Source organism: Salvelinus alpinus, chromosome 5, assembly GCF_045679555.1.
Source record: "Salvelinus alpinus chromosome 5, SLU_Salpinus.1, whole genome shotgun sequence".
In the NCBI taxonomy this organism is placed as follows: Eukaryota; Metazoa; Chordata; class Actinopteri; order Salmoniformes; family Salmonidae; genus Salvelinus; species Salvelinus alpinus.
In genome coordinates this window covers 57582127-57598156 of record NC_092090.1, presented here as the reverse complement: position 1 = coordinate 57598156, position 16030 = coordinate 57582127, and the positions used below count along the sequence as shown (strand labels likewise).

Genomic DNA, 16030 nt, shown 5'->3' with positions numbered 1-16030 from the left:
ACATGTTTCCCGATTCCCAGCGTAAACGTTCTGGAATAACGCCTCACCAAAGGGGAGCATCAGGGAGTATTTTTTTTTTTTAAATGTCAGGCTCCCGCGCCTCGGAGCCGGCCCGTCAGGCTCCCGTGCCTCGGAGGTTTTAGGGTTTTAGGTAACGGAATTACAAGGCACAAGGCAATATTTCTTAAACTTACAAAATGTAAACAATAACTCCAAAACTAAATATTAGTGATGCTATTAGTTGCCAGGGGTGTTTACGTCAACATTATTGTGTTTTGTTGTATTTCTGATACCTTAAGACTTTTTCTGGTAGATGTTTTTCTAAGACCCCTTTTCCATCTGTTTATTCAGAAATCAAAGCCTTTACTTATGCCTAATTTCTAAGATGGATAATGGTAGAAAAATGCATCTATGCCTTTTATATAGACTCTTAATTTGATATGCTCCTATAAACTTCCCATGTCGGTGCTCATGGAAAAGTCCTACTGCAGGGTTTCCCAAACTCGGTCCTGGGGCCCCCCTGGTTGCAGGTTTTGGTTAATGCCCTAGCACTACACAGCTGATTCAAATAACCGATTCATCATCAAGCTTTGATTATTTGAATCACCAGTATAGTGCTAGGGTAAAAAACAATATGTGCACCCAAGTTTGGGAAACCTTGCCCTACTGCATAGTTACAGTAGGGATGACAACCCTATCTGTACTGTACAGGAGACAAGATATAAAAGGACAATTTGCTTCGGGATGAATTCAATTTGTATGAGTGGCACATGGGGAAACTCTGTGTCTGTGTCTGTCTGTCTGTCTGTCTGTCTGTCTGTCTGTGTGTGTGTGTGTGTGTGTGTGTGTGTGTGTGTGTGTGTGTGTGTGTGTGTGTGTGTGTGTGTGTGTGTGTGTGTGTGTGTGTGTGTGTGTGTGTGTGTGTGTGTGTGTGTGTGTGTGTGTGTGTGTGTGTGTGTGTGTGCCTGCGCCTGTGCATGTTGTCTCCACTCAGAAATGTTTGTTCTACTTGATCTAAAATGTATTTGGGGAAAACATCCAAAATAGAGAGAACATCATCACCACACTGAGTTGCTCTATGACAAATATGCAACAGAAAACAGAATAGATTTTCCAGATGCAAAGGATGTATAAAATATGATTATATACCCAATATCTATTATGCAGAGGGTATATAGATATTATACAGTTAACACAGAATCATTTAGGCCAGAATTCAGTATTGTGGACTAGGGTTTTCTGTCCATTGCAGGGCAAAGAGGGGAATACCATAGTTTACAGTGGTAATACATAGGTACACATGGGAGCACTAATATATGTAGCCCAGATGGTCAGACCTCTCATTGGAATCAAAGGTAATATTAAGAAACCAAAAAAAAGGAGGATTTGCTGTTTAGACATTAAACACAAGACAAAATACAGCATCAGAAATGTTGGTTTATGTGTTAATAATTATTAAATATTCAAATGAAACAAATTCTTAATTTTTCTCTTAAAAAGGGGAGGTCAAGACCTCCCGAGTGGCACAGTGGTCTATGCCACTGCGTCGCATTGCTGTGCCACTAGAGATTCTGGGTTAAAGTCCAGGCTTGTCGCAGACGGCCGCGACCGGGAGACTCACGTGGTGGTACACAATTGGCCCAGCGTCGTCCGGGTTATCGGAGGGCTTGGCCGGTAGGGATGTCCTTGTCCCATTGCACACTAGCGACTCCAGACATGGTGGCCAGGTGTACGGTGTTTCCTCCGACACATTGGTGCGGCTAGCTTCCGGGTTAAGTGGGCATTGTGTCAAGAAGCAGTGCAGCTTGGCTTGGTTGGGTTGTGTTTCGGAGGACGCATGGGTCTTGACCTTCGCCTCTCTCGAGTCCGTACGGGAGTTGCAGCGATGAGACAAGACTGTAACTACCAATGAAATTGGGGAGAAAATGGGCATTTTCTTTTTTTTTTAAACATAATACAAGAATACAGTTGCATGGTATTTGCGTAATTTCTCTGCAGTGTTAATTTATGTTTTTCAGTCTGAATACGGAAGATAAATTGAAGTTGGCATGTCGATGTCTCAGCGTCTGACTGTGTACAACAAGGAAGGCTTCAAGTTCATATTCTGGAAGGAGGGAATCCAGGTGTCACTGTGGGGAGTCCACATTGTATTACAATGTGGCCAACTCAACCCATTCATAAGGAATGAAATAAATAACAGCCAAAGACTCTGGCCCACTGTCAACCCAATACCTTGGACAATATTGCATTATTAGCCTACTTTATTACAATGATTGGATATTACTAGAGTAGCCTATATTAAAATGTTTACACATTTCAGAATAAAGTCAATGCCTACAACGTCTGTGGTGGGCAATACAAATGCACCATCAACAATAGCATTTGTCATAAGAAAATGGACAATCTGTTCGTTTATGAATTTAACCAGTGACAGGTAGCACCAGCCTTTCAGCATCTGCTACGATGTACAGTAGGCTATACAAAACATGCCAGTAGAAAGGTCGGGAGAGGCATAGAAATAATTATGTGTAATGTTGTGTTGTACGCTACAAGTGCAGAGCATTGTAGCATATTCACAGGCTATGATAAGTGCACCACATTGTATTCAAATTCAGTAATTTCAATTCGCAAAGAATTTCACACCAATAGCCTAATCTTTCCATTGAGTGTCTTGGGAGGAAATTCTCAGGTGGCTCAAAAAAGTACGCAGCGTACCTCGTAACTTTTAAAGGCTTCTTCTAGCGGACGTGTTGGATAAAGACACACACTGGGAGAAGAAACAACAGCCGAATAAGTTTCTGATCAACTTACCAGTGTCGAACTGTCTGGAAGCAGTCGAAGATAAAAACCCAACTAGTAGAAGGGCAGCAGTATTGGTCAAAAATGAATCCATCGCTCGTGTCTTTGAGAAAGAAAGAGCGGGGACTTGTCTTGGGTACGGTAGAGTCGTGTTCCGAATGGAGCAGAGAGTGTTCGGAGCTTCGGACGCAGGTGAACTGTTGTTCTGAACGCAGCCTGATGAGGCCAGTCGTTTTGTGTGAGTAGAGGTGTCATTCCAAGTTCGCTTTTAAAGTCTGTGAAGTGAACTCCAAGGCAGGCAGGTCTAAACACACAAAGACACAAGAGAGATAGTAGAAAGCAAGCAAGGGATCCTAGTCAGGTTCCCGTGCCTCAGCCGGTTCAACAGGTTCCCGCGCCTCACCATAAGCAACCAGTTCCTGGTCCTCGGGACCGTCCCTCTGGTTGGTGTCCTGCGGCTGGAGCCGAGTGTCAAGGAGGGGATACAGTCACGTATACTCCCTCTCCAGCACTCGAGGTCGTCAGGCTGCTCATTATTACGCACACCTGTCACTATCTTTACCCGCATCAGCGCCTCATCAGACTCACCCAGACTCAATCAACTGCCTGATTACCTTCCCTATATATGTCACTCCCTTTGGTTCTTTCCCTAGGCGTTATTGTTTATGTTCCGTTGTTTCATGTCTGTACGCTACTCGTGTTTCTTGTTTTGTTCCTTGTGCTATTTATTATTAAACGTCACTCTCTGAACTTGCTTCTCGACTCCCCCGAACACAAACGTCAACAACAGAAAAATAACTGCAGTTTAACCGGCTCCGGGTTGTTCATAGGGCCCGACACACACCGCGAAAGCAAACATTACCATCTTTCAGCAAAACTCAAAACTCCACTGTTACAGCTTTGACACGAAACGACTTCCATTTGTGTGTACGAGTGTCAAGTGTCTCTGCGGCTGCCAAGCAAACTTTCTCTCTCTGAGCTTTGCTCCTGGTTGGTTAGAGTGGAGAATGGTATGTGGGAGTCCAAGCGGCTGGGCCCGTTTATAAAGCCCTTAAAGACACTCAGCTCTGAAAACCAATGTGTGCGTCCCAAATGGAACCCTATTCCCGTTATAGTGCACCAATTTTGACCAGGGCCCATTGGGCTCTGGTCAAGAGAAGTGCACTATACTGTATAGGCAATAGGGTGACATTTGAGACGCAGTAAGTGTAAAAAGGAGGCAGAGATTATGAGTGTTTAAGCCTCAGCTATATATCTTCATTCAACACCTACGACACAGTAAGCCTGTAGCTATAAGTGCTTGGCAATTCTACGGAAATTGAATTATGCCCCAAAAAACATTGATTTTAACAAACCATACTCTATGCAACTCTCAACTCTTTGGGGTGGCAGGTAGCCTAGTGGTTAGAGTGTTGGACGAGTAACTGAAAGGTTACTAGATCGAATCCCTGAGCTGACACGGTAAAAATCTGTCATTCTGCCCCTGAACAAGGCAGTTAACCCACTGCTCTTAGGCTGTCATTGAAAATAAGAATATGTTCTTAACTGACTTACCTAGTTAAATTTGTAAAAAAAATGCACAAGGACTACATTTAACAATGTCCACTGAAAAATGTACAAAAACACATTTCTTGGTAGAACTGTGCAAATGCAAACTTTGGTAAAGGAATTACGGTCAAATGTCTCTCAGGTGTTTATGTGAATTAAGATTCAGAGATGTCTGCAGAAAGAATGGGGTGTCAGCTAGGACACGGCACCTTGAGTTTGAAAAAATCTATTTTGGTTATTGAACTACAGTAAGTGAATTGGATTTACACCCGGTAACGGAATGATGGTAACAGAATTACATCATGGGTCCCTGATCTGTACTACGGAAATGCATAATTATAGATATGAACGTCATTCTCCTCATGTTTCACAAGTTTTGACACAGTGCAGCACAGTAGAGTAGAGTGCAGTACAATACAGCACAGCAGAGCAGAGTAGGGTAGAGTTCAGTACAGTGAAGTAAAGTCGATTTAGTTCAGTACAGTAGAGTACAGTAGAATATTCTGTACTCTACTGTACTATACTCTACTTTTCTTTACTGTACAGTATTGTACTGTACTACTGTATTTGACTGTACTCTACTGTGCTCTACTCACTGTACTATATTGTAGTGTACTTTATTGTGTTGTACTGTAGTCTACTGTGCTCTACTATCTGTACAGTTCTGTACTCAGTACTGTGCTATATTGTACAGTACTATTCTGTTCTTTACTCACTGTACTGTAGTCTACTGTCCTGTGCTATCCAAACTTGTGAGACATAAGTCTATGATAGGTTCAGATTTGGTCCAGTGTGGACGTTACAGTTTTTTCTTTTTTTATCACTTTTTTTGTGCAATTTTCACAGGTATATGGTACATTTTCACCACTCTTAGTACAAAACTCCAAACAGACCATCAAAAAGGCAGTTGTTTCAAAACACTAAGTACATTTTTAATTGACTAAGTACAACACAAAATCATACAGTACATTTTTCACCCAACTTAAATCAGTGTATCATCTAGAAATACATGTTTCGCATTGCAATACATTTTCATATAAAGTAATTGCCTTTCATAATGCAATGCGCACATTACTTTTGATATGATTCTTTTATCTTTTGTTAAAATACATTTTACTGTTACATAATGCGACTGCTCTTAATTTATGATCACTTAAATGTTTGATAAACCTATAGATTTTACATTTAAACCGGTTAGTCTACTACAGATTTTGAAAACGACATGTATGTCTGTAAAGTAGAAACATAAAAGTATGATATATACTCAAATGTACTACTATGATGATAAGATTAAGTATTAATTTTTTTATCTGATATTGACAAGATCAGAGATGTACCGTATGTAACAAATTAAATCCAAGTTTATTGGTTGCGTACACAGATTTGCAGATGTTACAGCAGGTGCAGTGAAATGCTTGTATTTCTAGTTCCTATAGTGCAGTAATACAATATTAATACACAAATAATCCCAAAAGGTCAAAACAAGAAGGAAATGCATCGCCTATACAGTAAACATTTCCCCAAATTGAAGTTAATAGGGTCTTTTGGATGGGGGAGGTTCACACTGCGTGCGTGCGCGCGCGAGAGAGAGAGATAGAGAGAGAGAGCGAGAGAGAGAGAGAGAGAGGAGTAGAAAAAACTCTTAAATACATGCAAGATCCTCAAATAGAAAAGTCCTACTGCAGGGTTTCCCAAACTCGGTCCTGGGCCCACCCTGGTTGCAGGTTTTGGTTTATGCCCTAGCACTACACAGCTGATTCAAATAACCGATTCATCATCAAGCTGTGATTATTTGAATCACCAGTATAGTGCTAGGGCAAAAACCAAAATGTGCACCCAAGTTTGGGAAACCCTGCCCTACTGCATAGTTACAGTAGGGATGACAACCCTATCTGTACTGTACAGGAGACAAGATATAAAAGGACAATTCGCTTCGGCATAAATTCAATTTGTATGAGTGGTACACTGGAAACTGTGTGTGTGTGTGATGTGTGTGTGTGAGTGTGTGTGTGTGTGTGTGTGTGTGTGTGTGTGTGTGTGTGTGTGTGTGTGTGTGTGTGTGTGTGTGTGTGTGTGTGTGTGTGTGTTTGTGTGTGTGTGTGTGTGTGTGTGTGTGTGTGTGTGTGTGTGTGTGTGTGTGTGTGTGTGTGTGTGTGTGTGTCTGTGTGCCTGTGCATGTTGTCTCCACTCAGAAATGTTTGTTCTACTTGATCTAAAATGTATTTGGGGAAAACATCCAAAATAGAGAGAACATCATCACCACACTGAGTTGCTCTATGACAAATATGCAACAGAAAACAGAATAGATTCTCCAGATGCAAAGGATGTATAAAATATGATTATATACCCAATATCTATTATGCAGAGGGTATATAGATATTATACAGTTAACATACAGAATACTTTAGGCCAGAATTCAGTATTCTGGACTAGGGTTCTCTGTCCATTGCAGGCAAAGAGGGGAATACCATAGTTTACAGTGGTAATACATAGGTACACATGGGAGCACTAACATATGTAGCCCAGATGGCCAAACCTCTCATTGGAATCAAAGGTATAATTAAGAAAGAAAAAAATTAACAGGAAAGCAGGAGGATTTTCTGTTTAGACATTAAACACAAGACAAATTACAGCACCAGAAATGTTGGTTTATGTGGTCATCAATATTAAATATTCAAAACAAACAAATTCTTTATTTTTCTCTTAAAAGAGGGGGCTCGTTTTGAAACGAGGGAATCCAATGTCGCTATGGGGAGTCCATATTGTATTACAATGTAGCCAACTCAACTCATTCATAAGGAATGTAATAAATAACAGCAAATGACTCTGGCCCACTGTCAACCCAATACCTTGGACAATATTGCATTATTAGCCTACTTTATTACAATGATTGGATATTACTAGAGTAGCCTATATTAAATAATGTATACACATTTCAGAATAAAGTCAATGACCTACAAAGTCTGTGGTGGGCAATACAAATGCGCCATCAACAATAGCATTTGTCATAAGACAATTGACAATCTGTTCGTTTATGAATTTAACCAGTGACAGGTAGCACCAGCCTTTCAGCATCTGCTACGATGTACAGTAGACTATACAAAACATGCCAGTAGACAGGTTGGAAGACGCATATAAAGAATTCTGTGTAATGTTCTGTTGTACGCTACAAGTGCAGAGCATTGTAGCATATTCACAGGCTAAGATAAGTGCACAAATTCAGTCATACAGTAAATTATATTCGCAAAGAATTTCACACCAATAGCCTAATCTTTCCATTTAGCGTCTTGGGAGGAAATTCTCAGGCGGCTCAAAAAAGTACGCAGCGTACCTCGTAACTTTTAAAGGCTTCTTCTAGCGGATGTGTTGGATAAAGAAACACACTGGGAGAAGAAACAACAGCAGAATAAGTTTCTGATCAACTTACCAGTGTCGAACTGTCTGGAAGCAGTCGAAGATAAAAACCCAACTAGTAGAAGGGCAGCAGTATTTGTCAAAAATGAATCCATCGCTCGCGTCTTTGAGAAAGAAAGAGCGGGGACTTGTCTTGGGTACAGTCGTGTTCCGAACGGAGCAGAGAGTGTTCGGAGCTTCGGACGCAGGTGAACTGTTGTTCTGAACGCAGCCTGATGCGGACTGATGCGGCCAGTCGTTTTGTGTGGGTAGAGGTGTCGTTCCTAGTTCGCGTTTAAAGTCTGTGAAGTGAACTCCAAGGCAGGCAGGTCTCAACACACAGACACAAGAGAGATAGTAGAAAGCAAGCAGGGGATCCTATTTCGAATCATGTGACAGGAAATCGTGGCAATGGATTCAACCTGCAACGTTGGGCAGTGAGAGAGAGTGTGTGTGTGTGAGAGAGAGAGATCATAAAGCCCATTGAATTAAATTGAGAGACAGTAAAGTGGGAGTCATTGAGGGTTTGCATGTCAGAGCAGTTTTAGTGCCTCAGTAAAATAATAACACATTAATAACACTGGTTCATTTATTTAACTTTCTTTTATCAGGGAATAAGGTTGAGAATACATGAGGGGCGAAGTTGGAATTCAGCCAGGGACACTGGGGTTAACACCCCTACTGTCACAAATGCCTTGGGATCTTCAGTGACCACAGAGCCAGGACCTTGGTTTAGTTTGACTTGATGTGCAAGACTCATTGAAACTCTCTGAAACTCTCTGTAACTCACTGAAAGTCTCTGAAACGTACTGTTCATGACACACAGCTACTATTTACTGTGGAGAACTGATTATTTCAGACTGTCTGGAGTCTGAAATGAGAGGCTCAGTGTGAGGATGAATAGATGGAGAAAGCAGTTTATTCTCATTTCAAAAGGTTTCTTCCCTCACTATACTGACCATGCTATAGCTTTGTTCCTGTAAGTTACCCTCAGGGCCAGGATGAACCATGACATGTTCAATGATCCTGCTCCATTTTGAGACAAAGTGGGACGTAATCCAGAAGTCCCCGTAAAATGTGTTGTATTGAAAAACAAATTATGTTTACAGTAGCTTATTTGCAATAGAAATTTGGTTCCAGGCTTTTGGAGGGGGTGAAACCACATTTTTTTGAAGCAAATAAAAAGCGTAGAATGGAGTTAAAACATAAGCAGCCTTGAACTTATATTTGGATAGATGCTCTACAGACTATCTACAGTAACATTTCAACTAACTATCTACTAACCTTAACCCTAGCTCTAACCCTAACCATAATCCTTATCCTAACCCTACATTTTATGACCATCAGTAGAGCATCTACAGATGGAAAATCCTGACTATCCAAATAAATTGTGACCACCTTTTTTTTTACCATTTATAGCTTAGTAATCGGTTATCATGCAGAAAACAGGTGCAGAATTATACTTTAGTCCCAAATGCTCTAGTAATTCTACCGCTTGACTTTCTCTCACTACTTCCCAAACGTTGTAAGCAGAACAGCACCCTCATGTGTTCATCGTAATATCACAATTAGGAAGTATTGCTGTCCTCTGCTCTGTCCGACTGTCGGACACATGCACGACATGAACGCATGCACACACACACACACACACAAACACACACAGAGTCAGAAAGCATTCAGGACCCTAAAATAGAATATCCATTATGATCTTACCAACCCAACCTCACCAACAGAAATATGCCAGAACTCACAGAGTTGGCTGGTTGGTCGGGTTGTTTGGGAGGGTACACTATATAACACTGCACTGGGAAAGTAATAATCCTGGGTGACTCGTGACCTTTGGAGATGTAAGTTACACAGTATCCTCAAGCTGCTACATGGCCACCATGAGGCCACACTGCCTTTAAGTCGACACTACAGTGTCAACTTAGAGTGGATCTCTACATACAGTCTATGATTCACAAATGTATTCATTTTTTGGAAAACCAAATAATTATTAATAAAAACAGTCAATATGAACTATTCTAAGGGACACTAAATCCTTGTTTCATACAGTAATAATAAAAGACGGAAGAAGGGCCATAATATTGTACATTGACTTCTTTAAGTTATTCGAATATTCTCTGTGTGCCATTTTCATACTTTTCAAAATTTCTACTGAATCCCATTAAAATACTTATCTTACTCCTCACTACTTTTACTCCTTTCATAGAGGATAATGATGATAAGCAGCCTACAGTGAGCAGGGTTGGAGCCTTTGTCTATCCTCTTCTCTGTGCGGAATCACGTTGTTCCTCTCTCCTCTCCTCTCCTCTCCTGTCTGTACACGCTGCCTGGTTGCATTCCTTGTGGTCAACTGGAGTTACAGCAACCCTGCTATTTGTCTTTCATCCTGCACTCTCCTGATGAAACACTGTATGCCCTCTTACATGCATACATCAAATTTGCACTTTAGGGTTCGGTGGGGTGAGCCAAGACTAGTCATATCTACAGACGATCCGGAGTGGAGTGTAGTGCTCATAGCGATTATATTTCAGTGAACCCTATATTTCAGAAATTAAATCATTTTTCTGAGGTGAAAAGTCTAGGATAGGGGGCTCTCATTGGTGTTTATATTCTAGAGTCTTATGAGTTGGGCCTAACCTTGCGAAGGAGAAATATGCGTAACATGAATATGAAAATGTAAATGCGATTGCCTTATTAGATGAGCTGTTTTATTATCCAAGAGCAAGAGAGATAGAGCGAGAGACGGAAAGAAAGAGAGACAGAGAGAAAAAGAGAGACAGAGAGAAAAATAGAGAGAGACGGAGAGAGGGAGAGAGAGACGGAGAAAGGGAGAGAGAAAGAAAGAGAGAGACTGAAAAAAAGAGAAAGATAGAGATGGGGGGACAATAAGTATGTGATTTCTTTAAAAGAACAAAAAACAGTCACATGTTGTAACTTTTTTCAAATATGTTCACCCCTTCTTTTTTCGATAACTTTGTTCCAATGAAGTGTTAACAATAGTAGAACATTCAAAATAATAAAAAACATATTTCTTCACAGTTTGGCGAACACAAAATGTGCTCATGTTGTCCCTACTCCACCCTCCTTTTGACTTCTTAATGTTTGACTCACTGTTTAGCTGTCGTTGCAATTCCAACTAAACGCCGAACACTCTGACACTTCTCGAGTCACTACATTAATTAAAATCACAACACACAGAGTTACAGAGTCCCAGTCCCCCGGTCCTGCCCGGAGTCATGTATTTAGAGAGTTGGGCAATTTAAGTTTCAGCATTATGATGCATTTACATGACACTACAACATTCTATGGCAGCCATGTTAGCGCCCAATTAACATTACATGGGGAATATGTAAGGGAAAATCAATCAGGGGCTATGCGTGGAAGGTGTGTTCCACGACACGCTAGCAGAGTGGAACTATCCTTCCACGGAGTTGCATTATTTTCCAGAGAACGCATAGAGCCCTGAGTTGATCATCCCTTTTATACCATGGCTATAATTTAACACATTTGCTGCTAGAAATGTGTTAATTTGCAGGAAGAAATGTGTTCAACATCCACTGAAGTAGATAGCAAGTTTACTAGATAGCTACAGTAGTTGCCTTGGTCACCAAACAAACAGACTTGCTAGTTTAGCTAACCAAACCATCACGCCTAGCTTGTTATTATGAACATTCATCAATGCCAATAACGTTAATGTTTTCAATTTGACTTTTGCTTTCAAAAGCAGCTCAAACTAATGGTGCTTTCAAGACAACTGGGAACTAGGTCAAATCATGACGTCAGTGATCTTCAGGTCTTCCCCAGTCCGAGCTATTTTGTTTCTGAGTTCCCAGTTGTTATAAACACGGCAATAGAACATGTAAGAATGAACTGGCCATTGAATTCTACCATGCTAATATACTGTGCGTTATAGGGAAATAATGCATGCTGTAGAATTCCCTTCATGCCAATCATGAACGAGTATTCAACAATGCCATGGTATGATTAATTATAAAACAGGTTGTTTGGATCCTAGATTCTGATTGGTTGTTAGCAGGGAGTTACTCACCACAATCCCCGGGTAATGCCTATTAACAGTTCCATTTGAATGATCAATGCACATCTACTGTCCCACACCCCAGCCAGGCAATTCATCAACTTTTAAAAAAAAGTCCAGATATTTTTTTCGCAAGATTCTAGCCTAGAAAATTGGTTTGCAACAGTTGGGGTTTGTCTGAAGCTTGCTGCCTGGTTCTCCAACCTGTGCAACAATGTTGAAGTTGTTTTTCTTTTGCGATCTCCACCATGCCATAGAGAATGAACGTGTCCGGACGAGAATGACAGCTTATCTGAGCCAGGCAAATTCATTTATCAGGATCATTATAATGGATATATCCAAAGAAATGGCAATAGAAACAAAGGTAAAACAAACAAAAATGCACATAGTTTGCTGTCATATCAGCTGCTTGATGTGATTGTGTGTTAGCTTTAGTTGACTAGCTAGCAAAGGAGAAGTAGCTAGCATCCATAGAAACCTTTTTGGCTTAGAATGGACGACCAGTCCGTTTATCAACCATGCCAATAGAATGGCCCATTTGGCTAGCAACTTCAGAATCTCAGAACTAATGACGGGCTTTTCTGTTGTCTGGTTGAAGGAAGAAACCAAATTAATTTACTCATTAAAATAAAAAATGTTGTAAATATGTTGGTAAAAGCCCGTACACACATAGAGAATTCATCAATCTCCCTCTACCTTCGTGGTCTCTAATTAGCATTGGGGTGACACCCTCTGGAATGCCTGGTTATTATAATGTGGTATGCTTTATCTCAGAGAGCGAGAGAGAGAGACAGAGAGAGAGAAACACAGAGAGAGAAACACACAGAGAGAGAAACACACAGAGAGAGAAGCACAGGGAGAGAAAGATATGAGGTAGGACACTAAAGCCTGTGATTCAAATCCCAGATTCAAATCTGTTATTTTTCCTGCAGTCTGAACAGCCAAAAAGCACATGGAATCGGATATTTCAAGCCACATTTCAAACCCCCTTCGTAGGTGCCAAAACAATCACTTAACATATCAATGGGGAACCGGCAACTCCTCAACTTGGACAATTTATAATTCAGTCAAAAGCATATAAATCCAAATGCATTCTCAATAATAATTACAGGTCTATACAATAGAAATAATACATCTGGAAAGGCTCAAGAAAAAACAAAAATAACAGGCATGGGATTTACTGGGATTACCAATGAGCGCATTGGGAAAAAGGCTGTCACCGCCACACTGTATCATCACACCAGATAGAGGTTGGTAATTTTTTAGGTCTTTTAAGGAGAAAGAAGCTCCACAAGGCCTCACAAACATCGTACTTGATGCTATATATTGTGTTAATTGCTTCCACTTCTCTGGGCTCCACCCTGTGCCACCCTCTGGTCTCCTGACCAACTCCTCTAACCTGGAATTATTATTAAAACATTTTTTACGTGTCACATTGCCTCATTGGTGACCCCTCCCTTACGGGATTATTTGGCACATTGTTAAACAAATGTAATATTCAATAATGACTGTGAGTCGCTCTGGATGAGAGCATCTGCTAAATTACTCAAATGTAAATGTAAATATCAAAATACCTTGATTTTGATTGGTCCAACTTGTATTTGCGCTCTTCCTCTTTGAGCTGATCGGACTCTTGGCTGTTGGAGGTCCAAGGTGTCATTGTACTTGGTGATCTCTTGGCTGATCCTGAATTTACTTGCCTGCAGTGTGGCATCTTTTTCCTTCTTGTTCCTCATCTTCTGCCCCATCTTCTCCTCAAGGGCCATTTGAAGTGCTCACTTCTTGCTCTTGACCATCTGAAAGACAGAGGGAACCTTCTGCCTGGTATCATTAAGGACCTTCTCCTTCTCTGTGGGAGAAAGGCTGTCAAGGTACCCGCTGGGTTTGTTTGCCACCACATCACAGTGGTCTCCAGGTTGCGGGAGGCTATGGATGGCTTGCAGCGCAGCAGGTTTTCCAAGTTAGCCATGTCGCACCCTCCAATCATGTTGCTCTTGGGGACTATGTTGGCGATCTCTATGACTGGACCACTGGCCACCCAGTGTTTGCCTCATGGCAGCTGGGTGGAAGCCTGCCTCTAGAGAACGATCAGCATCTCGGTACTGATGAACTCAATGGCCAGCTGGGTGAAGGTGTTTTGCTCTTCACTTTCCACCTCCTCGAACACCTTTGCAGCCAGCTCGTTTTCCAGTGGTGCCACATCCAAACACTGGATCCCTTTTCATTGCAGCAGACCCATCGCTGCTCCAAACCTGCAAGGCAAAAAGCATCTTCTGAAGATCGGCATTCATGTCTAAAATATTGCCTGGCAACTTCAGAATCCTTTTGAAAGGCTTCATGATCAGGGCATGGATCATGCCCATGGCCCTGCGTCCTGCCCTGTACAATGGCTCCTTGATGGTCGAACTGCAAGACTTCAACAGGTCATTGTCATTGGGCCAGTACAAGGCCAGGGCATTGTAAAAGTAGATGTTCATCCAGTGGCCATGGTAGATGATCAGATGTTTGTTTTTTTAACTCTCCTTTTGAGGAACACCTCCCACACATCTGGAGTCCCTGCCACTGACGAACCATGCCGAGTGAAGACTGCTGCAGCTGTGCGGGTAACTCTGCGTGTTCCGGCTTCATCGCTGTGTAGACTGTTTGGGCTGTTGCCTTCAGCGAGGGTGACATGGAGAACATGGATGGCACCGGCTGCAGCAGGCTCCGTGTTAACCAGCAGGTGCATGCAGCTGGCAAAGGTCCCCATCTCAACCAGCTGTTGTCATTGGTCTGTTGAAAGACTTAAAAAGAAAGAACTTGTCAGATTAAAGTAAATAACATTGTAATTTTTCCCAACGACAACACTGTTAAATCAAATAAAATGACACTATTCATCAGTTATTACATTTAATTACAATTATGGTTAATTAACAAATCCATATAAGGCAATGGTCTATTTGCATATAGGCCTACTGCAGCTCTGGTTATGGAGCACTGGTCTGTGTAGACTATGGGCCTGAGTCTTGCCCTTCAATGCAATTGAATCCTACAACAAAATCTCTTGCATAGTTAGTTTTGCATACTAAGTGTTGCATCATTTGTTTTGTTTTGGTATGTTGCATTGAAAGTGGCTAATATTGCGTTGATTTGATCACAAATCCCACAGTAAAGGGAAACGTTGATAGTGTTAACTAACGGAGAAAACTCTAGAAAGTTGAGTGAAGTTCAATCTTGTGCTTCTCTGAGCAGGCTGATATTTCTTCTGCCCGGCAGTCCCAGGGAGCTTAGAGGGAACTTCCGGCACAACTCAATATTAGGAAGGTGTTCCTAATGTTTTGTATACTCAGTGTATACTGTATATGTGACTCGTTTCAGGAAACTAGGCGTATGTCGTGGGTCACCACTTCACAGGAGAGCCATTTGAACGTAAACTTTCTTTTTTAAATCAAAATGTTTTTTTGGGGTAGAAATGCCTTCTCGAACATGTGAAATTATTATGTCCACAACCATCAAGTGCTCAGCATATGTGGGAACTCCTTCAAGACTGTTGGAAAAGTATTCCTCATGAAGCTGGTTGAGAGAATGCCAAGAGTGTGCAAAGCTGTCATCAGGACAAAGGGCGGCTACTTTGAAGAAACTCAAATATAAAATATATTTAGATTTGTTTAACACTTTTTTGGTTACTACATGATTCCATGTGTAATTTCATAGTTTTGATGTCTTCACTATTATTATACAATGTGAGGGGTGGCATGTAGCCTAGTGGTTAGAGCATTGGACTAATAACCGTAAAGGTTGCAAGATCAAATCCCCAAGCTGACAAGGTAAAAAAATCGGTGGTTCTGCCCCTCAAAAAGGCAGTTACCCCACTGTTCATAGGCCGTTATTGAAAATAAGAATTTGTTCTTAACTGACTTGCCTAGTTAAATAAAGGTAAACTATATATATTTTTAAAAAGTAATTTTGGGGGGAAAAACCCTGGAATGAGAAGGTGTGTCAAAACTTTTGACTGGTACTGAAAAAAAAGAAGCCTTATTTACATAAGTATTCAGACCCTTGCTATGAGATTCAAATTTAGTTCAGGTGCATCCTGTTTCCATTGATCATCCTTGACATGTTTCTACAACTTGATTGGAGTCCACCTGTCGTAAATTCAATTGATTGTTCATAATTTGGAAAGGCACACACCTGTCTATATAAGGTCCCACAAGAAAACCAAGCCATGAGAATAGTCAGTAGAGCTCCAAGACAGGATTGTGTCGAGGC

General features: G+C 41.2%; 2 protein-coding genes across 3 annotated transcripts in view; one reads left to right on the top strand and one right to left on the bottom strand.

Annotated features, from left to right (window-relative positions):
- The window catches only part of LOC139576374 (kremen protein 1-like), a 109298-nt gene extending 105747 nt beyond the window's left edge, over positions 1-3551 (bottom strand). For both annotated transcript variants that reach the window (XM_071402454.1, XM_071402455.1), the window contains exon 1: positions 2812-3551. In XM_071402454.1, the coding sequence (XP_071258555.1) occupies positions 2812-2893 (82 nt within the window). In that variant the 5' untranslated portion in view covers positions 2894-3551. The remainder of the gene's footprint in view (positions 1-2811) is intronic.
- The window catches only part of LOC139576376 (retinol dehydrogenase 14), a 183784-nt gene that overhangs the window by 58648 nt on the left and 109106 nt on the right, over positions 1-16030 (top strand). The gene's annotated exons all lie outside the window — the stretch shown is intronic.